Raw genomic sequence first — 16,055 nt, 5'->3', positions numbered from 1 at the left:
CATAGACTTCTTCGTCCACACGCGCAAACCTGACGAAAGGAAAAATACCCAAAACCGGAGGCCCCCCCGACCCTTAGCGAGAGCAGCTCAGCTCCTTCGCCTCCATCGCTCAAGGCCTCGAGCTCTCCTCCATCTCCCCTGCGAATCTCCGAGCTCGTCCACCGCTGGATCGATCGGTGAGTCGACCCGCTTCGCCGGAGAAAACCACGATTTTTTCTTTTTCTTCTTCTTTTCTGTGGCCGTTCTTTAATTCTGCTTCCGGCCACGCCACGGATCTGACTGAGGTGATCGAATTCCCTCGCCATCTTTTTGCTTGCCGTCAGGGTGCAGAGTTCCATGAAAGAGGCGCGGTTTTGGGAGGCCGTTGTAACCGAAGCCGAGCCCCGTGGTGTCCCGAGACGGGTCTCGCTGGCGGCGGGGGCTTCCTATTCTTCTTCTCCGTCCGGCTGCTCTATCTTGTTTTAGTTCACGGGTTGGAACTGGTTGGGAGTTTACGAGATATGGCCAGGTTTTGCTGCTTCGGCGCTGGTTGCTCCGAGGTAAGTTTTGTTTCCTTCCATGTCCCAGTATTTTCTTTGCTAATTGCATGTTTTTTTCTGCATAAATAGAATAGGATTTTTCCTGTGAGGCTGTCTGTACAGAATATCACGTGATAATTCGGGAAATTAAGTACTCCTACGATGATATCTAGAGCATGTGGCTCCTAGTGAGCAAAGCTGTACTTTCTTCACGAATTACACTGCCTTTGATATGGCACAGATTTCACTGCCGGTGACATATGCTTTGTGGTAATCTTTTAATTGACTAAAGTTGACTTATTGGACACAAAAGCCCATCAGCCCTCATCTTTTTTTTTTGAAACTAGCCCTCATCTTCTTATGACATGATTTTCGTTAGTTGTTGACTGGACTATACCTGCTCTGTGTTTCCTTTCAAAAAGGAAAAAGAAGAACTACACCTCACCTACTCTAAGATGCTTTTTATAGTATTCCTAGAAGTAAATTTATTGATACTTGAAACTTTTTAACTAAAAATTGTTAGAAGCTCGTCGAATGCATTGGTTGGAAGCTATATTGGTTAATTTACTCTTGCTGACTGTTCTGTTTCAATATAGTTGACAGGGCATGCATCAACCACCTCTGGTAAAGGGAAAGGCTGTCAGGGCCAAGTCAAGGTTAGCTACGGGTTTAGCCTTGTAAGAGGAAAGACAAACCATCCGATGGAGGATTTTCATGTCGCAGAACTTGCTGAAGTGAAAGGAAACGAGCTTGGTCTTTTTGCTATTTATGATGGTCATTTAGGCGATACTGTTCCTGCATACCTACAGAAAAATTTGTTTCCTAATATTTTGAACGAGGCGAGTTTTCGACATCTGTTTCAATACGAATGGCCCATTCACTAGTACTTTTTGTGATCTTAGTTTAATTGGGTCATTTCAGGAAGAGTTTTGGACACATCCGGACAGAGCAATCACAAAGGCTTATGAAAAGACGGACAAGGCTATTCTGTCACATACTCCAGATTTGGGACAAGGTGGCTCCACTGCCGTAACTGCCATCCTTATAAATGGCAGTAAGTTGTGGGTAGCTAATGTTGGGGATTCGCGGGCTGTTCTTCTGAAAGGAGGTGAGGCCATACAGATGTCAATTGACCACGACCCGAATGCAGAGCGTGGAGCTATTGAAAACAAGGGTGGTTTTGTTTCAAATATGCCAGGTGGGTCTTCTATTTTAACATTTTTGATTGAAATCATTGTTACAGGCTTGCATCCAGTTGTTCATCTGATATTTGATTCACTAATCTTGTTCTGGAATATCAGGATACTGCAAACGCAGAATATTAGTTCAAATGTTTTGTACTAGTGAAAAGTTTTTAGTGATGTCAAAATGAAAAACGTATCCGCTACTGAATACTGCTTAGATTAGTGATATGCTTGCTATATTCTTGCCATTCTTTATTGTTAAATTATATGAATTTTTTGACCTGCCATGTAATGTACTCCCTCCTCCCCACAATATAAGATCGTTTTTCAAGCTAACATAGCTTGAAAAACGATCTTCTATTGTGGGACGGAGGGAGTAGTTAGCTAATCTTAAATTATCCAGAAAATGTTGGAAGTGCTTTACTTTTTAAAATTTATACACAACTGTAACAAGTGGATACTAAGCCCCGTGGTCAATATTGGATCACATAAAACGATGTAAGTGTTCAGTATTGTGATTCTAATACAACCAATATTATTACACGTATGCAGCAATTATTTTCCGTCTACTTTAAGGTTTTCAATGAATTTGATAATATTATTATAGCACTACTCTGTATTAGCTAACCTTAAAGTGTCTGAACAAATAAGAAGTACTAGTGTTACAACTCAAAAGGCAGAAAGCTTTGTAAATCCATCCTTGTCAATTCAATTTTTTTTTGAAACTCTTGTCAATTCATTCTTGAGAAAGTGGCAATAGTCACCATCCCTAGTCTTATGCATTATTTTTCACGTAAGTTCCACAAGGGCACAAGGCCCTAGCACGAAAAGCCAACAAAATATCTGCTCTGACATATATTAGAGTATCAGTATGTTCATCATTGTTGCCTTTTTCCACCACCATAGCATGCTTCTGATAAAAATCAATAATTGCCGTGAGAATGGACGCTAGTGATGACTATAAATACAAATATGCAAGTTTAGCCTCAACGTCTTCTTATGAAAAGAATGACAGTTGCGGGCAGGAGGCATTAAATGCCAGAACAGTATTACCTTTAGTTGTTTAGTAGGATGTGACTGATATTATCTTGTATTTGCGATTAGTAGCTAGTAGGTACAAAAATTGAAAGGGCAGGAGTAATTTTGATGCATCTGACCCGTGGCTACAAAAATTCTTATGTTAATGGTATCATGCATTGTGATGTCGACATTGATTCACATCGGGATGGCTTGGAGAGGACTAAGGTATTGAAAGGGGAGACATACATAGTGGGGATAATTGAAAGGGGATACAAACATAGTATATTGGGAATGAGTGAACTATAGGGATGATGGAGATTTCTTTGTTGCTTGAACCTTGTCAAGTACAAGCCCTCCTTTTGTAAGGATGTAATCAACCTTAAGGCTCCTAACATGACTCAGAACTTCTGACTATCTGGATAAGGATTTTTTAGCCCATGCTAAACGTTAACAAGTCCTGAACAAAGACACTGATTAAATACTCGCTTACTCCATTTCGCCTATCTTTTCTGCTAGTCCTGAACAAAGGTACCGACAAAATATACTCGTTTGCTTCCTCACGCTCTATCCTTTCTGCCTTACTGGCAATCTGCTGTCCGAGTTGCAGAAGAGCTCGCTACACTACTAAGAAGAGCATAAATGCGTGTTGAAAAGGAACATGGAATGAAAAGGTGACGATGCAGAATGATAACATGGTTTCTGCTGAAAGGTTGTGAATGAGTAAACGGTAGCCACGGAAATGTAGAACATGATCGTGTGAAGAAAATGGGATCTTAATGCCATCGGTACACCATGTAGCAGTTGCTGATTGATACCACCAATTTTGTTCAAACATTGCACTGATTAAGTAATAAACGAGTGTAGTTCACATCAAGGGCAGAAGTTTTTTAGTTGAGCCAGCCTCAGCAATGTGGCAGCAGAGTAGAATACAAACGACAAAAATTGCCAGGACGTACACTGGTGCAGCTTGCGTGGCATCCACTCTTGTTTCTAGTTAACTCCATGGTTTTATATATAATAGCCTGTTAACTCTATGCATTAGTGTCTTTTTCTATAATTGCCTAGATATGTTTTTGTGTTTGTGCCTGAAATATGATGCTGTAATTTACAGGAGATGTTCCCAGAGTCTGTGGTCAGTTGGCCGTGTCCAGAGCGTTTGGGGACAGGAATCTAAAATCACTTTTGAAATCAGAGCCTGATGTGAAAGTTGAAGATATCGATCACACTGCTGAGCTAGTTGTCCTTGCGAGCGATGGAGTTTGGAAGGTGTGGTTTGTTACAGATATAGTGGATTGCTGGGATAAAACCTAGTACTCCCTCCAATCCAAATCAATTGTCGCAGCTTTAGTACAAAGTTTTGTACTAAAGCTGCGACAATTGATTTGGATCAGAGGGAGTAGCACATTGGTTGATATATGCTTATACTTGTTTGTGTCAACCAGGTAATGAACAATCAGGAAGCCGTTGATGTGGTGAAAAGGTACAAGGACCCACAAACAGCTGCCAAGCAATTAGTCGCCGAAGCAGTGAAAAGAGACAGTAAAGATGATATATCATGCGTGGTCGTTCGGTTCAAGATGTAAATTTGTTGCAGGCAACTCGTGAAGAATTGTCACCGAGAGGAGAGCACAAGGAATTATAACAGCAAAACATAGCCTGCTTGACAAGGATAGTGGTAATGCAAAAGAATAATTCTCTGGAATGCTGGCTGTAAAGGATGTGTTAGCTTGATTGTAAGTTCATATATAAATATGCTAGAATTCTTTGTTTGGTGATTCCAGGGTACATGCGAGTGGGTCCAAATAGCCTTCTTCTGTAAATAATGGTTTTCAGATATTCAAAGTTCAGGGTGCTCCGTTGTGAGAGCTTTTTGGGTGGGTTGTCTTCATCTTCCAACTTGGAGTTTACCCAAAATTGGGTAAAATTAATTTTAAAATGGGCGATTTTCATGTTTAAAATCAAGGGCAACTCATTGCTTTTCTACAAAATCACAAACAGTGATTGCGATTTCGGGTATGATAAAATGTGAATAACTCCCAGTTTTTATAAGCATGTATGGGCCTGTTTGGGACTGCTCCACTCCCTAAAATTCATCTCTGCTCTAGAAATTACAAACCAAACAGGGTAGCTCCACAATATGCCACTCCAAGAAAACTAAAATCTAGGGTACAACTCACTATTTTTTATGAAGCTCTTGAGGGAGTGCTCCGTTGGAGTTAAGTGGATACCCTTTTGTTTTTTCCCACGACATTCATTCAAATAGACTCTTTCCACCAAATTTCTCATTCTTGAAGCTGAAGCTACCTGGAAGTCAAATATGATAAACTGCTCTTTGTGGAGCTGCAACTCCTATATGCAACTGCTCCAAAGTGGGTTTGATGAAGTGAAGCTGATTTTGATAGAGTGGAGCCGTCCCAGACATGCATTATTTGATAAAATGTGGACCTGAAAATTTTAGGCAAAACTATATACATAGACACGCTAGAAGAAACCGTGCACACTGTTTTATGCCCTCTTCGTTTCCTACACTGAAAATTTGCGGCAAAACAATGCACACTGTCTTTTCGTACAACATTTCACAGTCGCAGGTTCATAGTTGCCAGACAAGTGCATTCATAAAGCTTCTCAGGAATTCGAAAATTTCCATGTACACTTTTGATTTTTGGGAGCACCGGGCTGCCCAAAATGCGCGTCATCGTCCTCCTCTATCCGAAGAGATTCACAGGGCACCGAGAAAGGGAAGCCATGGTCGACTTGTTGGGCTACACACACAAAAAAAAGGTCGATCAAATTGCTACCATGAAGAGCAGATTATGCCTGAATTGTTCGACGAAATGTAAATCCATCCGCAGCTTATGATCTGGATAGTGCTTCTCATCTTCCATCGAGATGCTATCATCCATACTTTTATGTATCCAGTAAGCTCGTGACATAGAAATGTAGGTGACATTCTGAAAAAAGTGTATCCATCCGCACCATAAGCAGCGGTTGCATTTACAACAACTCTTGTTCGTTAGCAGGTCCTATCGTACACACGTGGACTCCACATAGGCTCCGGGCGGTGAAGTGCTAATGTGCACCTGGAGAGATGGGAACTAGCCTTGTCGGGTTTTCTTCCAGCCCGGTGCTTAGCACATCTTCAACGACCCACAAATTTTCTTCTGACCAGTCTGCGGATACAGATGCAGAAGGCTACCCAATGCTATTCTGTATATATCCGTCAGTAAGGGCAATTTTAAATTCAAATTTAGTCTGATTCACGCAACACGCAAGATCACATGGCCGATCACAATAAAAAAGACGCAAGTATGTTTAGTTTTTACAAGTCCGAATTCAAAAAACATCAGCCCGACAGTCCGTGGAATTTTCTGCCCTATTGAATCGGCAATCCCAGCCTGTTCCACGATCAAGGTGTCGTCGTCGCCGCTGTAAACAGCCTCCACCTCCGCCTCTGCCGCGTCCTCATTGTCCGCCGCCGCCAACTGATCTTTCTGCCGCTGCAACATCTGGTAACAGAAGGATTGCACGATCATTCTTGCGTCGGCATCCAAAGAGTCAACATTCTAGGTTAACATCTTGGCGTCCTCCGCATTGGCGGCGAGCTTCACCTTCTTTTCCTCGAGCCCGGCCTTCTTCTCTTTGATCATGGTCCTCCTCTCTTCGAGCTTGAGCTTCTTGTCCGTCACCTCCATCAACAATTTGAACATCTCCGTCTTTTTCTCCTCTTGGAGGTCCGAGCGCTTCACGCATGCCTCCTCCTTCTTCGACAAGATGTCCTCGAACCTCTCCGTTAGCTTGGCTGCCGCACCTTCTCGCTTCGCCCTCTCCTCCTCCCACTTCTTCTCATATATAAAAAAAATCTTCTAACCTTCTTCGGCGATTCTTGAGTTGGGTCGGTAGGGTCACTGGTTTCTTCCTCGTTGGATTGGGCGGTGGTCTTGGCTATGAAAATGTTCCACTTTGGTTGCGCATTCAACTTCAACCAAAAATGCATGATGGTGAAGTTTTTCTTCTCCAACTTCTTGTACACCAAACAAGCATGAGAAGACTACAAAATAATGCATATCTGGCTAGTGATCAACAAAACTATGCATATCCCGCAAGTGAGCAACAAAACAATGCATGTCCAGCTAGTGATCAACAAAACTACGCATATCCGACAAGTGAACAACAAAATAATGCTTGTCCGGCTAGTGATCAACAAAACTATGCATATCCGGCAAGTGAGAAACAAAAGAATTCATGTCCGGCTAGTGATAAACAAAACTAAGCATATCTGGCTAGTGAGCAACAAAAACAATGCATGTCCGGCTAGTGATCAACAAAACTAAGCATATTCAGCTAGTGAGCAATAAAACAATGCATGTCCGGCTAGTGATCAACAAAACAATGCATGTTCGGCTAGTGATCAACTTACTTGCTCAGTGATTAGTGCACCGCTAGGCCACCATGCGATGAGATACCTCAAGTGCCTGCAATACTTGGATACAGCCTCTTAGATGATGTACCATCGATGGTTGAGGGACTTTGATTCATGGTTGCATATGACCGCGTCGGAGTAGGGGGCGAAATGCTTGTGTTTGTGGAACCAAGTGTGACTGTTGTTCCAAAATGTTGTGCCCTTTTGCTCCATGCCAGGGATCGGATCAAGGCTAGTGGCCAACAATGCATCGCACAACAGCTCGTCCTCCCACATGATGAAACTTTCTCCTATATCCTTCTTCTTCGGATTGCCGGCTGTATCATCCGGATCATCGCCCTCGCCGTCCTCCCCCTCCTCTTCCTCCCCCTATGGCTGCTATTGTCTAGCGGCCCAATGTTGTTGCTGTGTGCCCACGCTGGTCTGGGTGTAGGACTGCTGCATGCCCGTCTGGGTGTAGGACTGCGTGTCCTGTCCTGGACCCTATACCAGATCCAAAACCTGTTGACAGTGATGAGGAAATGGAAGATGAACCTCCAATCTTTGCTGAAGAGGAGGCTGGTCCTATGTAACGACCCGAGGCCGACGCTCTAGAAGCCTTCCAGTTATTTCGTTATCGCCGTGTGATTTATTTTTCTTGTTGCATTTCATCATGGCATCATGTGCATTGCATCCGCATGTTTTCATAAAACTCGTAGCCGTTCGCAGTTGCCGCTTCTTCCTCGTCTCCGTTGACCTTTTGTCAGGCCCCCTTGTCTTCATCGACCTCTCTCAGACCCCCTAGCATGCACGTCCGGAACTTTCCGAACCCGAATCGGGCTGTCGTTACCGATGGGTGCGGATCATCCCCAAACATCCCTAAAATATCTTCAGTTCTTTGTTGGACTCTCCTAGCCTAATTTTCTCGACCATCCAATTTAAATAGGAGGGCCAAAATGGCACCTAACCTAATCCACCTGCTATATAATCACGGCAACCCTAAAATCTCGGACGGCTGTCCCATCCAATCCTCCTCCCCACCGCCAGTTCTCTTCCACCTCGGGATCCCTCCCGATCCATCTCCACCCAACTAGATCGCTGCAACCATCCACCTGCCCAAATCCCCTCGCAGCCACAGCCTCCTCCCCTCGATCCACCGAATCCCGCAATCGAGGCCCCGAGGTCCTCCCACTCGATCCCTCCCCGAGCACCTCGTGCCTGGCTGCCGCTGCTCCCATGCGCTTCCAGGAGCCCCTCTGCCTCTGCCCGAGCTCAGCTCCCCATCACCCTCGACCCCGCTTCGTCGTCCGGCCGACACCGGTGACCGGAACCTCACCGGAGATGAGTGCCCCGATAGCCCCAGTCCGTTTCCCCTCCTGCTTCTCTATCTCTCTTTCTCAGGATCTCCCTCTCCCTGTTTTCGCTCACAGGATACCACCATGGCCACTGCATCAAGCTCAGTCGCCGTTGTTTCGTGCCGTGAATGGATGGATCCATGCTACCCGCGCCCGGATCTGCCACTGCCGCGTCATTCCGGCACCCCGCCACATCTCCACCACCCTTGCCTCCTCGCGCTTGCGCTGCCATGCCTCATCATCGCAGCCGAAAGTCCCATCCCCAGCGTCGCTGACACGTCCATTTTGCATCATGTTGACCTACCGTTATTTATAATGTTTTAATGCATAATAATGCTTTTTGGAGTAATTTGCAAGGTACACACAAAGAGAGAGAACTCTGGCAGCTGGAAAATTGAACCTGAAAAAGTTACGTCAGGCTACCTATTTTGCACAACTCCAAATGAGCTGAAACTTCACGAGGAATTTTTATGGAATAAATAAAAAATACTGGAGCAAATAACTACTGGAGGGGGTCCACCTGGTGAGCACAAGACAACAGGGCGCGCCTGGCCCCCCAGGCGTGCCCTGGTGGGTTGTGCTCAGCCCAGCCCACCTCCGGTGCCCATCTTCTGGTATATAAGTCATTTTGACCTAGAAAAAAGGAGGACATCCGGGACTAAGCGTCGCTGTCTCGAGGCGGAACTTGGGCAGGAGCACTTTTGCCCTCCGGCGGAGCGATTCCGCCGGGGGAACTTCCCTCTCAGAGGGGGAAATCATCGTCATCATCATCACCAACAACTCTCCCATCTTGGGGAGGGCAATCTCCATCAACATCTTCAACAACACCATTTCCTCTCAAACCCTAGTTCATCTCTTGTGCTCAATCTTTGTACCGGAACTATAGATTGGTACTTGTGGGTGACTAGTAGTGTTGATTACATCTTGTAGTTGATTACTATATGGTTTATTTGGTGGAACATTATATGTTCAGATCCAATATGCTATTTAATACCCCTCTGATCTTGAGCGTGATTATCATTTGTGAGTAGTTACTTTTGTTCTTGAGGTCATGGGAGAAATCTTGTTGCAAGTAATATGTGAATTTTATATGTGTTCGATATTTTGATGGTATGTATGTTGTGATTCCCTTAGTGGTGTCATGTGAACGTCGACTACATGAAACTTCACCATATTTGGGCCTAAGGGAATGCATTGTGGAGTAGTTATTAGATGATAGGTTTGCGAGAGTGACAGAAGCTTAAACCCTAGTTTATGCGCTATTCCGTAAGGGATCGATTGGATCCAAAAGTTTAATGCTATGGTTAGAATTTATTCTTAATACTTTTCTCGTAGTTGCGGATGCTTGCGAGGGGGTTAATCATAAGTAGGGGGTTTGTTCAAGTAAGAACATCACCTAAGCACCGATCCACCCACATATCAAATTATCAAAGTAGCGAACACAAATCAAACCAACATGATGAAAGTGACTAGATGAAATTCCTGTGTACCCTCAAGAACACTTTGCTTATCATAAGAGGTTGTTTTGGCCTATCCTTTGCCTCAAAAGGATTGGGCTACCTTGCCGCACTTTTGTTACTATTATCGTTACTTGCTTGTTACAAATTATCTTGCTATAAACTACTTGCTACTAACAATTTCAGTGCTTGCAGACATTACCTTGCTGAAAACCACTTGTCATTTCCTTCTGCTCCTCGTTGGGTTCGACACTCTTACTTATCGAAAGGACTACGATTGATCCCCTATACTTGTGGGTCATCAGTCGCCAGAGAGCGCCACTGCCGGAGCTACGCCCGAGCTCCTCCTTGTCTCGTCCACACTGGAAGCGGCCTCCCACACCCCAGCATTGAACGCCATGGCCGCCTCCTGTGTTGTCGCGAGCACGAGCAGTTTCTCGTGCATTGACCGCATGCGCGTGGCCTCTGCAACCGCAGGCCCAGCAACCGCCTCCAGCCCAACCACTTCCTCGACTGGGCCTAGGCCCATGTTCTGGTTACGTTGCGATTGTGAGGATCCGTTCGACTATGTTGGTTCGTCTACTTCATGGATTCAGTCTTCTTCCTAGCGGAATTTCAGGCAAGATGATCATATACCACTACTATATTTGCTTTGCTAGTTGTCTGATGCTATCGCTATGTCGCGCTACCTACTACTTGTTTATCAAGCCTCCCAAATTGCCATGATAAGCCTCTAACCTTTTCCACCATCCCAGAAAAGCGTTGTGTGGCTATGTTAATGCTTTGCTGAGCCCCTCTTATTGTGTTTCTAGTTGCAGGTGCAGGTTGTTCCATGTTGGGACATGGATATCATGGGATATCGCAATATCTCTTATTTAATCAATGCCTCTATATACTTGATAAAGGGTGGAAGGCTCGGCCTTTTGCCTGGTGTTTTGTTCCACTCTTGCCACCCTAATTTCTGTAATACCGGTGTTATGTCCCTTGATTTTGCATTCCTAACACAGCCGAGGTTTATGCCCCCCTTGACAGTTTGCTTTGAATAAAACTCTTCCAGCAAGGCCCAACATTGGTTTTCCATTTGCCTAATAGCAACTAAAAATTGCATAGGGACTTTCCAGACCCCGAGGATAATTAATTAACAACCCCGGGCCAGTGCTCCTCATGAGTGTTGGTCCAAAATGGGCAGATTGCAGGGCCACCATGAGTCAACTCGAGGTCTGGTTTTACTCGCAGGATGTGTTGGAAATATGCCCTAGAGGCAATAATAAAATAGTTATTATTATATTTCCTTGTTCATGATAATTGTCTATTGTTCATGCTATAATTGTATTAACCGAAAACCGTAATACATGTGTGAATACATAGACCACAACATGTCCCTAGTGAGCCACTAGTTGACTAGCTCGTTGGGTTGTCCCCCAACAAGCGCTTTTCTTTAAAGACTTTTAGCTAGGCATTGATAATTTTAATGACGCTCACATGAAAAGACAAGAATTAAAGCACAAAGAGAGCATCATAAAACATGTGACAAACACGCTTAAGTCTAACATACTTCCTATGCATAGGCATCTTATAGGCAAACAAATTATCAAGGCAAGCAAAAACTAGCATATGCAAGGAAACGGAAAGAAACAATAGCAATCTCAACATAACGAGAGGTAATTTAGTAACATGAAAATTTCTACAACCATATTTTCCTCTCTCGTAATAATTACATGTAGGATCATAAGCAAATTCAACAATATAGCTATCACATAAAATATTCTCAACATGATCCACATGCATGCAAAGTTGACATTCTTCCGAAATAGTGAGATTAACATTAACTAAAGTCATGACCTCTCCAAACCCACCTTTATAAAAAACCTCATAAGATTGAACATTATCCAAATATGTGGGATCTAAAGTTGACACTCTTCCGAACCCACTTTCAATATTATTGCAAACATTATTATCAATCTCATATTCATCATGGGGCTTAAATAAATTTTCAAGATCATAAGAAGAATCACCCCAATCATGATCATTGCAACAAATAGTAGTCATAGCAAAACTAGCATCCCCAAGCTTAAGGTTTTGCATATTATAAGCACAATTGACATTAATAGAATTTATACTATCATCATTGCAATCATGCTTTCTATTCAAAGATCCATCGTGAATCACTCCATAAAGTACTTTACCACAATTTTCAGATTCACGAATTTCAAGCAAAACTTCATAAAGATAATCTAGTGCACAAAACTCACTAGCAACTGGTTCATCATAATTGGATATCTTAAAAAGATTAGCAAGCGGATGAGGATCCATAGATCTTAGATTCTCTGTATAGCAATAAATAAACAACTATTCCAACCAAATAAGCAAACGAGCCAAGTAAGCATCAAAGCAAATGGAAAGACGAAGAGAAGAAGGGCGAATAAAACGACAAGGGTGAAGTGGGGGAGAGGAAAACGAGAGGCAAATGGCAAATAATGTAATGCAAAGGGTAAGAGTTGTGATGGGTACTTGGTATGTCTTGACTTGGCATAGATCTCCCCGGCAACGACACCATAAATCCTTCTTGCTACCTCTTGAGCACTACGTTGGTTTTCCCTTGAAGAGGAAAGGGTGATGCATCAAAGTAGCGTAAGTATTTCCTTCAGTTTTTGAGAACCAAGGTATCAATCCAGTAGGAGACCACACGCGAGTCACCTCGTACCTACACAAACAAATAAGAACCTCGCAACCAACGCGATAAAGGGGTTGTCAATCCCTTCGCGGCCACTTGCAAGAGTGAGATCTGATAGAGATAATAATGATAAAATAAATATTTTTGGTATTTTTATGATATAGATTGAAAGTAAAGATTGCAAAATAAAATAGATTGGAAACTTGTATGATGGAAAATAGACCCGTGGGCCATAGGTTTCACTAGTGGCTTCTCTCAAGAAAGCATAAGTATTACGGTGGGTGAACAAATTACTGTCGAGCAATTGATAGAAAAGCGAATAATTATGAGAATATATAGGTATGATCATGTATATAGGCATCATGTTCATGACAAGTAAACCGACTCCTGCCTGCATCTACTACTATTACTCCACACATCAACCGCTATCCAGCATGCATCTAGAGTATTAAGTTCATAAGAATAGAGTAACGCCTTAAGCAAGATGACATGATGTAGAGGGATAAACTCATGCAATATGATATAAACCCCATCTTTTTATCCTCGATGGCAACAATACAATACGTGTTGTTTCCCTTTCTGTCACTGGGATTGAGCATCACAAGATTGAACCAAAGCTAAGCACTTCTCCCATTGCAAGAAAGATCAATCTAGTAGGCCAAACCAAACTGATAATTCGAAGAGACTTGCAAAGATAAACCAATCATACATAAAAGAATGCAGAGAATATTCAAATATTGTTCATAGACAAACTTGATCATAAACCCACAATTCATCGGATCTCGACAAACACACCGCCAAAAAAGATTACATTGAATAGATCTCTAAGAGAATCGAGGAGAACTTTGTATTGAGATCCAAAGAGAGAGAAGAAGCCATCTAGCTACTAGCTATGGACCCGATGGTCTGAAATAAACTACTCACACATCACCGGAGGGGCCATGGAGTTGATGTAGAGGCCCTCCGTGATCAATGCCCCCTCTGACGGAGCTCCGGAAAAGGCCCCAAGATGGGATATCTTGGGTACAGAAGGTTGCGGCGGTGGAAATAGGGTTTCGTGGTGCTCCTGGATGTTTGCGGGGTATATGGATATATATAGGAGGAAGAAGTAGCTCGATGGAGCAACGAGGGGCCCACGAGGGTGGAGGGCGCGCCCAGGGGGGGTGGGCGCGCCCCCTGCCTCGTGGCCTCCTCGATTGTTTCTTGATGTCCACTCCAAGTCCCGTGGATCACGTTTGTTCCAAAAATAACACTCCCGAAGGTTTCATTCCGTTTGGACTCCGTTTGATATTCCTTTTCGGTGAAACACTAAAATAGGAAAAAAACAACAATTTGGGCTGGGCCTCCGGTTAATAGGTTAGTCCCAAAAATAATATAAAAGTGTAAAAATAAGCCCATTAACATCCAAAAAATATAATATAATAGCATGGAGCAATCAAGAATTATAGGTACGTTGGAGACGTATCACTCGTTGATCAACAGATGGTTGTGGTTTCCTGACCATGGACACTGGATGTCATTGATAATGGGATAACATCATTAGGAGAATGATGTGATGGACAAGACCCAATCCTAAGCATAGCACAAGATCACGTAGTTCGTTTGCTAGAGCTTTTCTAATGTCAAGTATCATTTCCTTAGACCATGAGATTGTGCAACTCCCGGATACCGTAGGAATGCTTTGGGTGTATCAAACGTCAAAATGTAACTGGGTGACTATAAAGGTGCACTAAAGGTATCTCCTAAAGTGTCTGTTGGGTTGGCACGGATCGAGACTGGGATTTTTCAATCCGTGTGACGGAGAGGTATCTCTGGGCCCACTCGGTAATGCATCATCATAATGAGCTCAGTGTGACTAATGAGTTAGCCACGGGATCATGCGTTACGGAACGAGTAAAGAGACTTTCCGGTAATGAGATTGAACAAGGTATAGGGACAGCGACGATCGAATCTCGGGCAAGTAACATACCGATGGACAAAGGGAATTGTATACGGGATTGATTGAATCCCCGACATCGTGGTTCATCCGATGAGATCATCGTGGAACATGTGGGAGCCAACATGGGTATCCAGATCCCGCTGTTGGTTATTGGCCGGAGAGAGGTCTCGGTCATGTCTGCATGGTTCCCGAACCCGTAGGGTCTACACACTTAAGGTTCGGTGACGCTAGAGTTGTTATGGGAAATAGTATGTGGTTACCGAAGGTAGTTCGGAGTCCCGGATGAGATCCCGGACGCTACGAAGAGTTCCGGAATGGTCCGTAGGTGAAGATCGTATATTGGACGAAGGGTATTGGAGTCCGGAAGTGTTCCGGGGGTACCAGGCTATGGCCAGCATGACCGAAAGGTGTTTCGGGGGCCCCGACAAGTGTTGCATGGTCTCATGAGCCAAGGAGAGGGGGCAAACCAGCCCACTAAGGGGCTGTGCACCCCCACACCCTTTCCCACATTACTTGGGGAGGTGGGGCGCCTCCACCTGGCTTGGGAGGCAAGCCTCCACTTGCTTGGCTTGGGGGGGCAAGTCTCCCTAGGGTTTCCCTAGGGAGATCCAATCTGCCCTAGCCGCCACCCCTAGGGGAAACCCTAGGGTGCCTCCCCTTCTCCCCTTCCCCCTATATATAGTGAGGGGGTGGGAGGGCTGCCACACCCTTCCCCTGGCGCAGCCCTCCCCCTCTCCAACTCCTCCTCCTCTTCCGTAGTGCTTGGCGAAGCCCTGCCAGAGAACCACGAGCTCCTCCATCACCACGTCGTGGTGCTGCTGGAGTTCTCCCTCAACTTCTCCTCTACCGTTGCTGGATAAAGGAGGAGATGTCCCGGGGTTGTACGTGTGTTGAACGCGGAGGCGCCGTCCGTTCGGCGCTAGATCGGGTCTTCCGCGATTTGAATCGCCGCGAATACGACTCCATCAACCGCGTTCTTGTAACGCTTCCGCTTAGCGATCTTCAAGGGTATGAAGATGCACTCCCTCTCTCTCTCTCTTGTTCCTAGCATATCCTAGATTGATCTTAGTGACACATAGGAAAATTTTGAATTATTACTACGTTCCCCAATAGTGGTATCAGAGCTAGGTCTATGTGTAGATTCTATGCACGAGTAGAACACAAAGTAGTTGTGGGCGATGATTTGGTTGATTTGCTTACCGTTACTAGTCTTATCTTGATTTGGCGACATTGTGGGATGAAGCGGCCCAGACCGACCTTACACGTACGCTTACGTGAGACTGGTTCCACCGACAGACATGCACTTGATGCATAAGGTGGCTAGCGGGTGTCTGTCTCTCCCACTTTAGTCAGATCGGATTCGATGAAGAGGGTCCTTATGAAGGGTAAATAGCAATTGGCATATCACCATTGTGGCTTTTACATAGGTAAGAAACGTTCTTGCTAGAAACCCATAGCAGCCACGTAAAACATACAACAACAATTAGAGGATGTCTAACTTGTTTTTGC

General features: G+C 44.3%; 1 protein-coding gene across 1 annotated transcript; it reads left to right on the top strand.

The window, feature by feature from the left end:
* On the top strand, nt 1–4,593 carry LOC125530723 (putative protein phosphatase 2C 41). The gene is made up of 6 exons (XM_048695122.2): nt 1–176; nt 324–539; nt 1,115–1,357; nt 1,440–1,716; nt 3,834–3,988; nt 4,165–4,593. Exons 2-6 carry the CDS (start codon nt 501–503, stop codon nt 4,303–4,305), a joined length of 855 nt encoding a protein of 284 aa, XP_048551079.1. The 5' UTR covers nt 1–176; nt 324–500; the 3' UTR covers nt 4,306–4,593.
* The last annotated feature ends 11,462 nt before the right edge of the window (nt 4,594–16,055 follow it).

This window comes from Triticum urartu, chromosome 2A (genome assembly GCF_056163025.1).
Source record: "Triticum urartu cultivar PI428250 chromosome 2A, HENAU_Tu73, whole genome shotgun sequence".
In the NCBI taxonomy this organism is placed as follows: Eukaryota; Viridiplantae; Streptophyta; class Magnoliopsida; order Poales; family Poaceae; genus Triticum; species Triticum urartu.
The sequence above is the reverse complement of the archived record's forward strand: the minus strand, read 5'-3'. Positions and strand labels throughout refer to the sequence as shown.

Bases quoted from the DNA above. Each gene is read 5' to 3' on its own strand.
- LOC125530723 (XM_048695122.2), top strand. From the start codon at position 501: ATGGCCAGGTTTTGCTGCTTCGGCGCTGGTTGCTCCGAG. The intron at 540-1,114 runs GTAAGTTTTGTT...GTTTCAATATAG, and splicing joins TCGGCGCTGGTTGCTCCGAG to TTGACAGGGCATGCATCAAC. The intron at 3,989-4,164 runs GTGTGGTTTGTT...TGTGTCAACCAG, and splicing joins CGAGCGATGGAGTTTGGAAG to GTAATGAACAATCAGGAAGC.